Source organism: Phodopus roborovskii, unplaced genomic scaffold (assembly GCF_943737965.1).
Source record: "Phodopus roborovskii unplaced genomic scaffold, PHOROB, whole genome shotgun sequence".
NCBI lineage: Eukaryota > Metazoa > Chordata > Mammalia > Rodentia > Cricetidae > Phodopus > Phodopus roborovskii.
Genome location: NW_026126603.1, coordinates 7,436,809 through 7,452,968, shown reverse-complemented (window position 1 = coordinate 7,452,968; position 16,160 = coordinate 7,436,809). Strand labels below are relative to the sequence as shown.

Here is a 16,160-nt window from a genome sequence, read left to right as displayed (position 1 = left end):
GATTAGCAGAGGAGATAAACTTGGGGGAGGCTTAATGGGCCTGTCTCAGTGACAGCTAGCAAAGAGCATTTGGCATGATTAAGGATGGATTTGACTGTGGTTCAAAATCCACTCTCATTATGGACACCCAGTGGAAGTTGCACCACAAATACCAAATTCCCCAGAAGAAGAGTGGCAAGGCAGGGAAGCTTTGAAATCCACTGTGGCCGTCATCCAAATTATTCTCTTCCTACTCTGTCTTTGCATTGTCAGAATCACTTTGTGATGCCCAAGTTTCAGAGAAGGGACGACCTGTTGATCTCTGTGTTTCAGATCATCCGCAGATACATCAAGGACTGGCTCGAAAGAAAGAAACCCCCGTTCAGTGCCGTCAGCAGCAGTGTGCTCCTCATGATCATCTACACCACCTTCTGTGACACGTTCTCCAACCCACACATCGACCTGGATAAGTTCAGTCTGGTCCTCATACTGTTTATAAGTGAGTGATGGCAGGGCCTGCTGTCCCCTGGCCTCCCACGCAGTGTTGTGAAGCAGTCCCATGCTCTTGGTCTTATATACGTTATTTAGAAAGACATCAGACCTACATTTGTGATCTTAATCTGCTTTGCTTTTATGTTCCAGGCACCACTTTCTGATCTACAGTAATTTGTGTTAGATAAGAGAAGCCGTAATATGTGTCAAACTCAACTCAATATGTGTCACAATTCAATAAGTCACCAGCTTAAGTTAAACTCTTACAGTGATTTCAAAAAGATTTGTGACATACAATGTTATTGTACACTGATAGCAATTCAGCCACATTGGATAATATATAAAAGTTTCCATCTTAGATTCTAATGAAGTTTGTATAAATGGCTCTTTATATAAAGAAGCAGCATACTCTCAATACCAGGAACTGCTAAAGCTTAAAAAGCAACTTTGTATTCTAGTTGTCTTGTAATGCAAAGCACGACTTTTATTAATATTATAATAACAAATAATCTCTTTTTGACATCGACGTGAGTTGTTTCAAGGTATCCATTGTGTATGCATTTATGCTGTTCAGCTCCTAGAATAAGCCAGCTCTTTTAAATCATACAAATGATATCATCAAACCTAACCCACAGGGGTTCTAGATCTTCCCAAGTGCTGACGTCATAGGCTGTGTCCAAGGAGAACAGCTTAAGTCCGATCATGTATGATTCATTAGTTTAACAGTCTATGTTGGTTTAGTTGGTTTTCATTTCAAACAAGCTTTATCTTGAGCTCAGCAGGCTACATACAGACTTTCATGGTGCCAATTCCCATTCAAGCCACTGTCTTGTTTTGTCTTTTCCTCAGTAGTCTCCGTTCAACTGAGTTTCATGCTTTTGACCTTCATCTTTTCAACACGGTAAGTGATTTGGTATGTCCTAATAGCCTCGTTATTTGGCTACTGTGTTGCTATGATGTCCTATGCTTCCTCCTGTCTCATGACTATGTTCTCTCAGTTCTGACTTTCAAGCTGTAGACATCACCAAAGGGTCTGTGCTCTTGTGTTTACCCAGCCCCTTCCATTCTCCTAGCCTAGGTGGAAGCTTCTGTGGACACTTTCCAGTTGAGACTTTCTGGCTAGGTTTTGTCCTATGTACCAGCAATATTATTTACCTTACCATGTAGATCTAGCCCCTACCTGATACTTGAAATGGAATTGATCTTTTTTTTCTTTTTTCTGAAACCTCCTCTTCTTCCCTTATGTTTAAATAGAATACCTACCTTAGTTAGGATTCTATTGCTGTGAGGAGACACTGTGATCTTGGCAACACTTACGAAGGAAAACATTGTATCCGGGTGGCATCTTACAGTTTCAGAGGTTTAGTCCATTTATGATCATGGCAGAACATGGTGGCATGCAGGCAAACATGGTGCTGGAGAAGGAACTGAGAGATCTACATCTTGACCCACAGGCAGTAGCAGGGATCTGCCACACTGGGTATGGCTTGGGCATATATGAGACCTCAAAGCCCACCCCCATAGTAACACACTTCCTAATAGTGCTACTCCCTATAGGTCAAGCATTCAAGCGCATGAGTCCATGAAGGCCATCCTCATTCAAACCACCACAATACCTTTCTAAATAAATTCATAAACAGTGTGCCTTGATCAGGTCCATCCCTTCCTCCTGCCCTCCAACAGGCATTCCTAATACGTTGTCCTTTGGGTTTGTGTAACCCATTGAGTCCAGTTAGTGCTGGTTTTTGGCATGTTGGAACATCTATTGACTTGATCTTATGCAACCATAGCTTCAGGGAGGTCATGAGTACAATGGCTATTCCATGACCAGAAGAAGCGAGCCTTCACAGAGCCTCTTCCGCTCTTACATTTTCCCCACCTCTCTTCTGAGAGCTCCCTAGAGCCCTTATTATTTTTTGTTTGTTTGTTTATACAGGGCTTTACAATGCAGCCTTGGCTGGCCTGGAATTCATATAGACTAGGCTGGCTTCAAAGTCCCAGAGGTACACTACCACACACAGCAATTTTCTATTTTTAAAGGAACATCCATTCCAGAATTACTCAAACTGGAGTCCTTAACATTGTTATTTTGTAGATAGTCGCCTGCTTCTGTCATATATATTCTATTCTTAAATCCACTTCCCTCATCAGGCCCTAGCTGCACTTCTAGCCTCAACTTTTCTCAAATATTTCTTTTGGTTTCCAGTGACTTGAGGTCCTGCTAACCACATTCTTGTCCCAGTGTCCCCAAAGCTTAGCCAGGGCCTGCAAAATGCACTTCATCTTGTAAGTCTGTTTCACGATTGTGAGAGAACATATATTTTCATGCTGTCTAAGCTTCAAGTTGAGGAAAATCTTTCTTGTTTCCTAGAACCACCTCATGTTTTCTCATTCCTGTCCCTTGTTGAGGCTGTCCCTATGTGTAGCTTGGTCTTCATGTCCTACAACATCTTTCCTACTGTGTGTGTGTGTGTGTGTGTGTGTGTGTGTGTGTGTATGTGTGTGTATAAGATGTTTCACTATATCACTATATAGCCCAGGCTGACCCGATGCTCACTATGTAGCCCAGGCTGACCCGATGTTCACTATGTAGCCCAGGCTGGCTCAGTGCTCACTATATAGCACATGGTAGCTTTAGACTAATGGCAGTTTTCCTCTTTCGGTTCCCCAAGTGATAGGATTACAAACATGCACCACCATGTCCAGCTCATCCTTCCTGTTCTTAAAACTTACATTAAATGCCTCTTCTGCTGCTGGAATCATTCAGTACATATCACTTAAACCTGGGGAATGAGAAAGTCATCAGAGTCAATGTCTAAAATAAGAGATAATTCTAGTCTTGCATGAGTTTATAGAGCAAAGATGTGACCTCTAAGGGTACATTTGGCTAACCTGGAGTCAGACAGTAGAAAGCCCTATCATAGAGTGGTTGGGTTGGCTTCATGGGAGAGGCCATAACGAATGGCTCTTCTGTGAGAAGCAACAATGATACCTAGGTTGGCACACATACATAGACAGGGTATGATGGACAATGGCAGAGCAAGACTCAGAGGGGCACTAGTTCTGGGAGAGGTGCACTGGCTCAGGTTTCCAGGCCTTTGGGCTGCTGGCGTTTGTTATGAGCAGTTTCCCACCAGCCTGGTCCCACAGCCACATCAGCCCCAAATAATACACACTGTATTAGATATAATTAGATATAATACAGATATAAAACAGGCTGTTGGCCTGTTACTAGCATTTCTTATTAGCTAGTTCTGTCTTAAATATTAACCCATTTCTATCAATCTAAGTTTTTCCATGTGGTCTCATCTTACTGGAGAAAGGGTCCGGACCTCTTCTCTCGAGTCTCTATATCTTGAATCTCTTTAACTACATCTCCCAGAACCCTCCTTGTCTCCTAGTCCCTCCTATATTGCCTTCCTATTTACCAACAGTGCTTTATTCATTAATCAGTAAGGGAAACATTAACAAAATGGCATGTCCCATCAGGTGTTGAAACTGGGTTCCCACAAGAAGAGAGGATGGGCTCACACGAAACTTGAGGCTCTGTCAGGTTTGTGAGTGGGGAGGTTGGGGCCTCAGTGAGGTTTTTGGCTCTTGGAACACTTGGTTTAGCTGATTGTTCAGAGTCAATAAAAATGAATTGATTGCTATCATTTGTAGCATTTTCCTAAAGTTAAGGTCATGACTAGAATAAAGCCTGGAGCAATCAAGTCACAGGGGAAAATTTGTTTTGCTGTTCCCTGTGGCAGAGGTAGTTCTCGAAGGTAATCATCTTGTCAGATGCTATAATTTGTAGATGTCCTGTTAGTGACTGAACATTCCCTTGAAAACCATCCTAGTTTTGTTTGCTGTTACTGTGGTAAAACAACCTGGAAAAGCAACACAATCAAGAACCAGTTTATGTGGCTCACAGTTCCAGGTCTAGCACTGCAGGGAAATCCAGGTGGCAGGAACTCGAAGCAACTGGGCACATTACACCTACAGTCAAGAGCAGAGAGCAGTGCACCGATGCACGCATGCCTGTGCTCAGCCAGCTTTCTCTACTGTATACAAGCCAGACTCACCTGCCCACTCTCAGTGGGCGGATCTTCCCACCTCACCCACCGCCACAGGCACACCCATGGGTCATTCTCCAGACAGCCCATCCTTGAAACTCCATTCCTACATAATTCTGAATTGTGGCAAGCTCACAATTAAAACCAATCATTAGTAAGCATAGATGATGGGGATTCACTCCTGGGCTTTCTGGTGTTCTGGAAGGAGGGATATTGTGACTAATTTAAGTAAAACCCACAGTCACTGGTGTGCAATAGATGACCTTTCATTAGGACCTTGTTCTTGAAACCCTGCTTCTGTACCATGTTCAATTGTGCCTTGAACTTTTTCCCTACGCTGTCGCAGACATACACATTCTTTGGCAAATCATACTGTGGAATAATTGTAGCTATTGCTGTGGTGATGGGAAAGGGCCAGGTGCTTTAAGCCCTAGAGAGTTTCTTTGGGTCCACCTTGAACAGCATCTTGCCAGGCTCTGAGGACCCATCAGGTGCCACCTAGATCATCAAAAGGTCAGAAACCACACCTATGCTCCAGGGTAATGGTCCTCTAGCCCAGAAATAGTCTGTTGAAAATTGTGCATTTTTCAATGAAATAAAATATAGGAGATGGCTTTCATGCTGTTTTCTTCCTGAGAGATCTCATAGTTCCTAAGGGTCTGACTGGAGGAGGAAAGAGCCTGCCCCACGCCGGCCTCTGTCTGTGGGAATGTGCTATGGTGCTAATTTATGTAAATTGACCATGGTTTGATGATATTGTTACATTTCATTGCTGTTTTTCAGAGGGGGACCCATATTTACAATTTAATTTAGGAACTTGCCGAAAAATCAGATAATCCTTTTAGGTACTATACCTAGAATTAAAATCTATTTCCATTTCATACTTACAGAATGCCTTGCTCATTTACCATTGCTCTAAAATGTATTTTAATTACGTTCAAAATTCATAATACTGGGGCAGGAGAGATGGCTTAGCAGCTATGACCGTTTGCTACTCTTGAAGAGGACTGGAGTTGGGTTCCCAGCACCCACATTAGGTGTGTCCCAACCACCTGCTACAAGGGATCTGATGTCCTCATCTGGCCTCCTAGAGCACTGTACTCAGTGTGCACATACCACACACAGAAACACACATACAAATAATTTAAAGTAGTAAAAGTAAACCTTATAATTGATAATACTTGGTTCGCTTAGAGGACTTGCAAAGAATGTTTAACTGAGTTCTTCAAGTTCACACAGATACACACAAAACATTTGTTCCAGGTACCAGGGCTTTAAACTGGGTCCACTGTCTCCAATGGGGTCCAGTTTTCTTTTCCTATTTCTGCTTCTTTTCTACTTGTAACTGATGAAATCTGTGTCCCTCCCCCATCTCTTTCTACCAACTTTGTCCACTCCCCCACCCCCCTACCCTCCCACTCCACACCCCCCTGTTCATTTATTCCTTACTAGCTCCGTAAATCTAGAACCAGTCTGGGCATGAAAAGAAACCTGTCAATGTCAAATCCTTTGCTTGTTCCAAAAACATGCAGGGCCATCCTGATGGTGGGGATTTGGCATAAAGCCAAGAGAGGCCCAGCTTGGAAAACAGAGCTTCCTGCTACCTCCTGCTTTTCTAATTAGCATTTCTTAGGGTTCTTGATCTAGAATGTTACCATGCCAGAGAGCACATAAAACTGATTTACAAGTGATTATTCTGTATACCCATTTGTCTGTTTGCAGCGAAATGGGTCTAAAATCCATTACCAGACTCCAATGGAGTTAGGCTTCAGCCCTGTTCATCAGGCTTTTATAACTTGTGGTGCTTTTCCTTATGGCAGTAGAGACAGTGTGTATATCATAAGAACACTGACAGAGCTAAACAATCAATTCATAAGACCCAGTGCAGAGTCAGTCCTCAGTAAACATAGGCAGGCTAAGACATTTATGTCACCAAGATAGCTTCTGGTACATGGGAACTAGTGCTGGCAGACAGGGAGTTGGCTCCTCTGACTCCTTGATGTAGTCCAGGCTTCTTTGCTCTGTCACAGCTGCTGGGAGATGAGACTTGATTTCTCATGCAGGTCAGCCACATACAGTGAGTGGTCTAAGCTGTTTCTGCCACTTCAGAAGACTGTCCTAGTTTTGTTTTGATGTCTAAAGCTTTAGAAAAAGAAAACAATAATGTTTAAAATGTATGAAAATGCTTAGGTAAGGTAGGCTGCTGTCTGGGTAGTAACTAGGGTGACTAACACATTAAGAAAGAAAAAAAAAAAGGAAGCCTTTATGTGTTTATGTTGCCAGCCTCTCAGCACAGTCCCAGGGAGAAGAGGCTAGGTAGGCTACAGGGAGAAGGATATCATTTGGAGGTGAGCGCCTGCACCCCAGACTTCTGGGTAGTTGTTTAGTGCCACACAGCTGATGACAATGAGGGAACAGGGGTCTCTCTTTGTAAAAGGCAGACAAAGGCTAACAGGGTGCCTCCCGAGGTCTGTCCAGCACATTAGACGAGCACTCGCTCTCTGAGGACCTTTTCTGCCCCACATTCTGTGTTAGAGAGACCTGGCATGCCTTCCTCTGTGGGTACAGGGGAAGACAGAATAAATACCACGTGGAAGCCACTGATCCAAAGCTTTGCTAGAGAGAATCCTTAAGAAACCAGGGGGGACCGAAGTGATCAAAAGAATGATAAAAGCAGGATAAAAAGAAAATCAATATTAAAAAGAGATAAGGCGGGCTTAGGAAATGGAAAGTAACTAGCACGTTGCTTTAGTCGGCACAGACACTCGGCACTGGGGACGCTGCAAGCCCTCCCTGCTTTCCCCACAGTGAGCTGTGTGCTGTGCTCGTGTGTCGTGATGCCACCCTCCACAAAGTGTGGGCAGGGGTGGGCTACTGACCCAGGCCACTAACAACAAAATTAAAAACCACTTCCAAATCTAATGGGTGGGCTTTTATCTGAGAGGATAAGGTGACCTGAGAACATGGGACACGTTACGTCCTACATTGTGACTTTGGGTGTGCTGGGCTTCTGGTCCCTCTTTAGAAGAACCAGGGAGTAATGCCACCTCCTCCTCCTGTGGCTGTCCCTATGCAAAGTGCTCAGAAAAGAGCTCAGTGACACTCAGTGCTGTGGTCACTCTCGTGAGTAGAGGACCACAGGCATTTGCTTGCTTTCAAATTCACACCGTGACACGCGAGCGCGCAGAAAGAGTGTCCTGCTCACTGCCGTGAAGTAGAGAGGACTTGCAGCCACCCACCCCCAGTCAGGGTCACTGAGGCCTAGCTTCAAGCCAGTCCCAGAGTGGGGATGGAGTTTAAGCACAAACACTTTGTATCCCCATCCTAAGGCCCAGCCCTCCTGTTTATGGAATTTGTGCTCCAACCCACCCCACATGTCCTCTGAGCCACACCAGATGTGCAGGTCCAGTAAGTGTGGGACAGCGCCTGGTCAAACCAGAGCCTCGTGGACCCACTGGAAATGTGCTGTGATCTGAACAAGAGCAAGCGGTTTGGGGTTCACTAAAGGGAAACACTGCAAAGTGCCTAAGGGAGGCCTTTGTGTGTGACCGACACCGTGTGTGTCTGTGGGACACTCCCAGTTACACCCCTGCAGTCACAGCTGTCCATTCCCTCCTATAGGGAAGTCCCTTCAGTTAGCCACATTCCCTCATCTGCCCGAAACCCTGAGGGTGAGTGAATGCCTTACATGACATGAATTGCCCCTGTGTTTGTGTTCTCCCTCACCATTTTCTATACTTTTCCACACTTTATCATTCTACTTTGCTTCCAGCTCAGGGAAAAAAAAAAAAAGGCAAGTCTATTTGCCCCCTTGTGTGGTCCTCTTGGGACTGTTGGGAGATCTAGACTTCCCAGTTTCTTCATATTGCTGTTCCACCCTCTCCCTCCCTCCCTCAATCCCTTGCAAATTTAAGTTCACCACATTTAGCATCAACTCTTTGACCTAAGTGGATACCTCTTCCAGTCCCTGTTCATGGCTCAGTGTCCTCTCAATCCAGAATGCTCTCTGTAAGTAATAGTTATGATAATAGAAATGTCACTTGTGTGTCATAAGCATTTTCAATGTGTAAATTCTTAACGAACATTTGCATTTACCCTCACAGAGGCATATAACATTACCCTGGGGTCTAACACCAAGTGTGCTCGTCCCCAAAGCCTGTGTTCTCCAGCTCTGGGCAGGAGCAGTACTTGGAGAAGAGCGATGGATTTTCTGGTCATTCAAAGTCCGTGTGACCATTTCCTGCTCTTCCACTGGCCCTTCGAGCTCCAACCCACTCTTTCTTCAGCCTCAGCCTGTTCTGTTTATGTGATTACTTCTTCAGGATGAGTCTGATCACATGACTCTAGTGTTCCCACTCGGCCCCTCTTCAGGTCCACGCCCCTGCTCACAAGGCAGTATCCCTGAAAATGAGCCAGCATGGAGAGTCTGCTGCTCTACGACAGCTTCATATTGTGCCCATCTGGGTCTCCGGGTTTCCCATCTGTAACCCCCTAGGAGGTTCTGTGTGGCCCACTGCCATATCCCATCCCCTCCAGGTGAAGGATATTCTTTTCTTCTAATGACAAATCTCCCTCTTCCCTCACTTATTACCTCACTTATTACAGTATTTATCTGTACTCCTATCCTGTCATAGTCAAATGTTTGCCTGAGTGTCCCCTCCCCATAGCTTGCCACAGGAATAAAGGGATGAGGGATAAAGGGATGAAAATGTCAGTTATGAGTCATGATGTTTAAAGAGCAAGAGGGCATGAGAGTCATAACACCAACACAAGTCAGATGTGAGACAGTAAGGCAGCCTGTTGCTTTCCAGTGCTACTCATCTATGGGGCGCTGCACCCAGGGGAGACACCAGGCAGGAAGGCTGCAGGAAGCCTGAGTATGCAAACATGCTCAGAGGAGAGAAGGCTGGGACCATTTAAACATTCGCTTGACAGTGTTCACAGGGTGGGAGTAGAGGGGCCTTCAAACCTTCCCTCCAGTCAGTATGAGAATAGTTTTTCTAAATAGGAATTAAGGTTTTTCTCCCATCAGAAGTTACAAGTTGGGAGATGAGGTTCCCAAGGGAAATGTAGACTTGTTCATGAGAAACCTTTAAAAATTGGCTGGTCACAGGGTTTTGGGGACAGTCTCTCTAGTCTGCAGCATCTACCATATGCAGTCCACTTCTAAGCATTTTATCATGAGCTAACTACTGTCAGAGTTCAGGGCACCAGATAGATAGACTCACTGCACAGTCTACAATAATTGGAGAAGGGTCTCTAAGATAGGAGGGAATGTCATTGTTGTTACTACTATTATTTCTAGTTTTACATCATGATTGTCTAACCCTTTATAACTGCATAAGGACTTAGAGTCTCTAAAAGGAAATCCAGACAGAACTGTGCATTTTGTCCCACAGTAGCCCCTGTCACCAGGGTTGGTCAGCAGGATGCTAACATGAAGACGGGCACATTTGGTATGGGGTATGCTTGGGTTTTCTTACAAGTATTTGTAAAAATCCTCCCATTTCCCCCTAGGAATAACTCCGGTTTCACACCAGCAGACACAGTGGCTATCATCTTCTGCTCCACACACAAGTCCCTCACGTTGGGTAAGTGACTCACCACATTAGAAACTACCTGTCACCCTAAATAATTCTGAAGCTCAGAAACGTCTCACATGGCGTGGGACCATCCGTTCAGTTGGACAAAGAACAGCAGCCAGGTGCAACCAGCCATTGCTCTGAAGTACTATCATCTCATCAAACCAGTTGCTAAGGGCATAATTAATTCTACAGGATTTAGCTGAATTTGCAGTCATGTCTCTAGTTCTCCAGTGCAAAGTGTAAGCCCAAGTTGGTTAGGGACCTAGGCCTGTTTGTGAAAAAGCTGCTGACACAAACTTGCTTTGGAAGACTCTAGACTTGCACATAAAGGCATTGACTTCTTTTCTGGGAGTTCAAGTGAGGATGAGAATAATGCTATTGCTCTAACTGATGTTAGTTTGGAACTCATCATTTAATATTCATTGTTTTCTACAAAGGCAATTTAGCTATCATGACTTAATTGGATTAACAGTTAAAGTGAAGTATTTTTTATTTAATGGGAAAGATTAAGAATAATAATACTGATGCCTACTTAGGCTTATTCAATTTATTGCATTATCCCAATAACCTCTTAAGACATCAGGAATCCATGTTTTCAGTCGTTAAAACTCATCAAGTAATCAGGAACTGTATTGCAAAATGCATCATTCATAAACTCCTTAGGTTTGTTGGGGTGGTACGTAAAAATTCAAATTAAAAATTCCTCTGCATTTGGAATGTGGTTCACTTGAGAGAATGAAGAATCATAATGTTGCTTTGAATTTGCTCACATTAAAAACATTCCTTCATCAACTAAAAAGTGGATAGATTTCGTGTTTTGATAAGTCCTAAGCAAAGCTGTCTGGTGGGATCTCTGAAATTTTTCTTTTTTAAGTTTGGAAAATAATTTCAAAATTAGATACACTCTTTAAGGAGCAGATCCTATGTACAGATAGAAGTCCACCCCTGAGGTCAATAAGCTGAAGGGGAGAACTCTGGGACCTGCTTTCCAGCCCTGATGACATGTTTCCTGGTACATCCTCAACCTTGACTCTGTCTCTAAAGTGGGCCGATGTCTACTCTGAGCAAGACTGAAAGACAAACTGATCCTAAACAACCAGTCCTGACACAGTGGACAGCAATATGTTCTGTAGAGTTTCTAGAGGCTGTGTGAGATGTGCTCACACAGCCAGCTGTGCTGCTCAGCACTCAATGGCCTCCGTAAAGTAGTGCTGTTATTGCTATTATTACTTACTTTAGTTATGAATGTGTTATTATGCCCAGGGTTCCAGCCACATGTCCCTGTCATAGATTTTCCTGAAATAGCTGTAGACCAACTGTTGACCTCAGAGAATGCATTTCATAATCTGTTCCCCAAGTTTTTATATATGCCATGTATGGTGTTGCAAGTCTTTTTGAAAACTAAGGGATGTGCCCAAGGATCAGAAGGTCAGAGAGGCTCAGATGAGCTATGTGTTAGAGCACATGTTTAACCGTGACTGTCTTGCCTGTCTGCAGTAGGCTATTAAACCTGGAGTCTGACCCTCTCTAAGCAAACAGCAGCTAGTTGAATGCACTGCAGGAAGCACCATGGGCATTCCTTGGGGTGACTGGCATTTCTTTTTCTATTAGCAAATCCATACAAATCCAGGCTGTCTTCCTTTCCCTTAATCCTAGGCTCAGACTCTTTGCTCTTGTGCTTTCTGAAAGCTGATTTGCAGAAATAGTTGTTCTGCTAAAAAGGATTGGACAAACTTGGATTTGTGTTTGCTTATAAAGTTCTCCCAAGAAGTCTGTGCTTGGCTCTTCCAGGATTGTTAAGGCAGTGTGGCAGCTAGTGACAACACAGTGATCGTGAGACGCCGCAGTAGCCTGTGATCACACAGTGTGGCAGCTAGTGACCACACATTATAAAACTTAGCTATTTTATACCCTGACGGACCTAAGCTCTGGTTTCGGCTTCTGCAGGTCTGAGGTGAGAGAATTTTAGTTCAGTTCTACCAGTCCTTGATCCTCCTCAGCTTCCTCCTGAAGTCCCCTTGGTTCACCTCTTTATTCACACACACACACAGGTGATGACCAGAATGAACTTGTAAAACCCGGTAAGTTTGCTCTACCCATTCTCGTAAGATTGATTCCCTTTCCTAGTGGCCTAATGTCCCAAGGGTGGCAGAGAAAGTGCCTTCACAGTGACCTGCCAGTCACTGTGAAAGTCCTTGTTTGTACTGGATTGGAAGAGTGGCACATTCAGTTTGGGGGGGGGGGGGAATCACAGCCCAGAAAATAGACAGAAATTTAGCATAACATCACCCAAGAGATTTTTTTTTTTTTTTTTTTTTGGTCTTTATACACAAAGATGAAAAAACAGATTGTAGTATAGCTGCTTGGCACTTTAGAAATATATCTCTTCTTGTGGCAAATACTGTCATAATATTTCTTCCAATTATTTAACATTCATACACACACACACACACACACACACACACCAAGTAAAATACATTAAGGGAAACTTAGAAATTACACCTAGTTTATGTTTATTATTACACCTAGTATATGTTTAAAAATAGCCCATTGCAGGCCAGGTGGTACCTAAATGACTGGTGGGTCTTGGGAAGCATCCTCACTACCCTTTGGTTTATTTTATTGTTCTTGCCTCACCCTGTCTGGGTCTTTTCCATGTGCTCACATCTACACATGTGCTGAATTTGATTCATTGCTTTTATTAGCGCATTTGCCATTGATTGATTAGTTCTTCGTATTAGTACTTTTTCTATTGATTGATTGCAGATGAAGTGACTATTTGACCTTTAATTATGAGGCTTCCTATTGAAAATGACATTGAGCTATGGCTTCACATAATCCATCGGGAAGGTCTGGTGATGCCATTCCCTGGAGTTTGTGCACTAAGGAAGGAAGCCTGGAGGAAGTGCAGAGCCATCGCTGCTGCTGCGCTTCATCCAAAACAATACTACAGGGCTTGTCTGCCATGCTCCTCTGTCTCTGACTGGGGGGAGGCAATTTCAACATAGCAGCCCTTGCTGTAGGTTGCCATAGAAGCCAGGAACTCTCGCCTACTATTCTCCAGTTTGATGGTGATATTAGTGTAATAATGAGAAGATATTTTGCACAGCAGAGATTGAAGAGCAGCTTGTAGCCTAGGAACAGCTCAGTGCAGTCAATAGCTTTTATCAAGAAAGAGGTTAGATCTCAGATATGCCTTGGATTTGGTATTTTACTTTTATTTATCTTTTTCTCTTGAATATTCATTTCACTTTGTGTTTCTAGAGTTTCAACATATGTAGAAAAGTTTCTTGCCACACCCAGGAAGGGAATGGTTCGGGATGTTTGAGATCCTTAAGTCGAGCATGCATTTGTATCAGTTTGTAATTTAAGTGGCAAAGTGAAAGGACATCATCTCAGATGAGTCAGCTATTGGCAGTCAATAATAGTAGTCCCGATTTTTTATTTGTAAAAGCATTTCTAAATTGAATGCACTCCATTTAAAATTTAAACAGAGTGTCACAGTCAATGGCTTATAAATACCACTCATAGACACTTGTATAAAAAGGCAAGTAACAGCAGCTCCCTCACCTTATCCACACTTCACTATGAGCCTGTGCCACTGCTGAGCTGTGGTAAGATGCTAGAAGAATGGAGCTTTTAGGATTCAAGAGAGAGCGGGGAGAACACATGCCTGATTCCAGGCTAGATCCCAGTTCCACTTCTGGCTCCAGTTCTCAGCAAAAGCTGGAACAGATTGTGCCGCTGAGGAAGTTTCGTGACCCCATTGATGCAGTTGAGAAGATGCACATGGCGCCTGGCTTCTACCAGCATAATTAAAGGTCTGTTTCTGAAGTTCCCTCCATATAATAAATTTTCCTCTTGGGTGTACAAAGTAAAGTTCTTGAAAGGAATGGTGTCTCACTGTTATACAGAAAGAAGCACAGCTGTGGCTGCTGTCTGAAGAGGTTAAGAGGACAGCATCCTCACAGGGCTGGGGAAGGTGCCTTAGTAGGTAAAGCCCTTGCCTTCGAGCTTGAGGACCTGAATTTGAGTTCCAGGACCCATGTAAAGCTGGGTGCTGTGGTGTGCATCTGTAATCCAGTACTCCTGTGGTGAGATGGATGCAATATAGAGACAGGAGAGCCCCCAGGAGCCACTGGACCAGCTTTCAGGGCACTATCAAAGGTTGTTCTGATTTATGTATGCTCAGTGGTGTGCACACATACCCCTCACACACATGCACACACCATGTGCATCACACACACACACACACACCATGTGCATCTCTCTCTCTCTCACACACACACACACCCCATATGTATCTCTCTCTCTCACCACACACACCATGTGCATCTCTCTCTCTCTCACACACACATACACACACACCATGTACATTTCACACATACACACACACACACATACACACACACACACACACCATGTGCATCTAACACACACCAAGATTTTTTTTCTAATCCTCACACTGTGCAAAGAGAAGAAAGTCACAAAGGGATCTTTTATATCACTTTAATTGGGAGCTTTTCGAGAATGGTAAAGAATGAGCTTCAACTAGAACTGAAAACATGGATAGCAGTTTGACACTTTCTTGAGAATATGTAAAATCAGAAGAGAAGCTGCAGTTCTGGTTATCCTCCACCCCAGAGCTCTCTGGGCCTCTATTTCAAACACGCAGATTATTCTAACTACCACAGAGCTGGGCAGCTCTCTGTAAAGCAGTGGTCTGTCGTGTGTGCCTGTTCTTTATTTTTTACATTGGAAGAAAGGAAGGAAGGAAGGAAGGAAGGAAGGAAGGAAGGAAGGAAGGAAGGAAGAAAGGAGGCATACTTTAACCAAGTACATTTCTCAGAGTTTTGTGGGTTGTTTTGTCTTTCTGCCCAAGACTTGATGTCACTGGTAGTGTTTCTAGGTTTTGTGACCAAAATTTAGGAAACCCCGGGGTTCTGTGTCCCAAGCATGACATTGGAGATAAGGGAGCTTGTGTGTGTTTCTGCTTCAAGTATTGCCGTCCTAACTGCATGCCAGATACTCTCCGAGCTGACCAGCACCCAGGTGCCCGGGCTTTCCCTGTTTTCTGTATTGGTGATCATCAGTGTTTTATGAGGTGGCCTACATTGGAAACCCACTTCTTCCATGCCTCAGAATTGATGTTGTGACTCACTGAAAGGCCTCAGGCCTGAAAGGGGCTTTGTGTCTTATCTGGGAGAAGGCTCCAACCCTTTCCCCAAGTGCTGACCGTGTAGCCTCTGGTTTAGAGTCCTCTCAACTAAATTTGTACTGAAATTTCTGACTTAAAAAAGAGAGAAAATTTGTGACCTAGAGTAATTTTTGAATTGCTTTTATACTTTTGTTGATTTATTCAACATGTTTTCAATAGTAATAATAATACAGCCAATTGGGTACTTACCAGGGCAACAATGTACTTAGTACTTGTCACAGGGAGTCACTTACTGTGAATACTTCTGTGCTGACTTCATAGTGTGTGTGACAGTCAAGTGTGTGCTAGTCACCTGAGACTCCAGCCACAGCTGTTCTAATGGCAGATTCTCACTGGAATGTTCAGCTCCTGCTGTATAGAAAGGGCCTACCCAAGAGACAGCTACAGCAAATACTGTTGTTACCTGGCTCTCTAGCAATTAGACCTTACTAATCAGCATAATGAATGCAGAAAGAGGTTTGGATTGGTGCAATTACTGCCCTGCTACTTTGCATGATAATGATCATAAGTGGACTGCCATTGATGTCCTTGTAGACTGCCTAAAACTCTAGAAATCCTGTCTGCTTGCTATAAGAATCCAGCTGCTCCCACAGCCTGCACGGGAAGCCCTGGAGAGTGCCAAAGCTTGAACCCCACCTGGTTCTGTGGGTGTTCCTGGGGAGGACTGCCCAGGTGGTCTACAACCTGTTATGTCTGTAGCTGTGTGGAAACTATGGTGTTAGCTCTCACGGGTGCTGGAGAGCATCAGGAAGGACAGAGCTAGGGTCCCAGTTTACAGCCTAGGTCTGTGTTCTCCTGCTTAAGGTCCCTTGTACTGAGTCTCAAAGC

General features: G+C 43.9%; 2 protein-coding genes across 4 annotated transcripts in view; one reads left to right on the top strand and one right to left on the bottom strand.

Annotated features, from left to right (window-relative positions):
- Positions 1-16,160, bottom strand: part of Lsm6 (LSM6 homolog, U6 small nuclear RNA and mRNA degradation associated) — a 355,072-nt gene that overhangs the window by 258,018 nt on the left and 80,894 nt on the right. The gene's annotated exons all lie outside the window — the stretch shown is intronic.
- The window catches only part of Slc10a7 (solute carrier family 10 member 7), a 219,627-nt gene that overhangs the window by 182,039 nt on the left and 21,428 nt on the right, over positions 1-16,160 (top strand). Inside the window, exons 8-10 of one of the 2 annotated variants that reach the window (XM_051205885.1) lie at positions 313-478; positions 1,324-1,372; positions 10,047-10,120. In XM_051205885.1, coding sequence (XP_051061842.1) covers positions 313-478; positions 1,324-1,372; positions 10,047-10,120 — 289 coding nt within the window. Of the gene's footprint in view, positions 1-312; positions 479-1,320; positions 1,373-10,046; positions 10,121-16,160 lie in introns of both variants that reach the window. The other variant, XM_051205884.1, reaches the window with a different exon arrangement.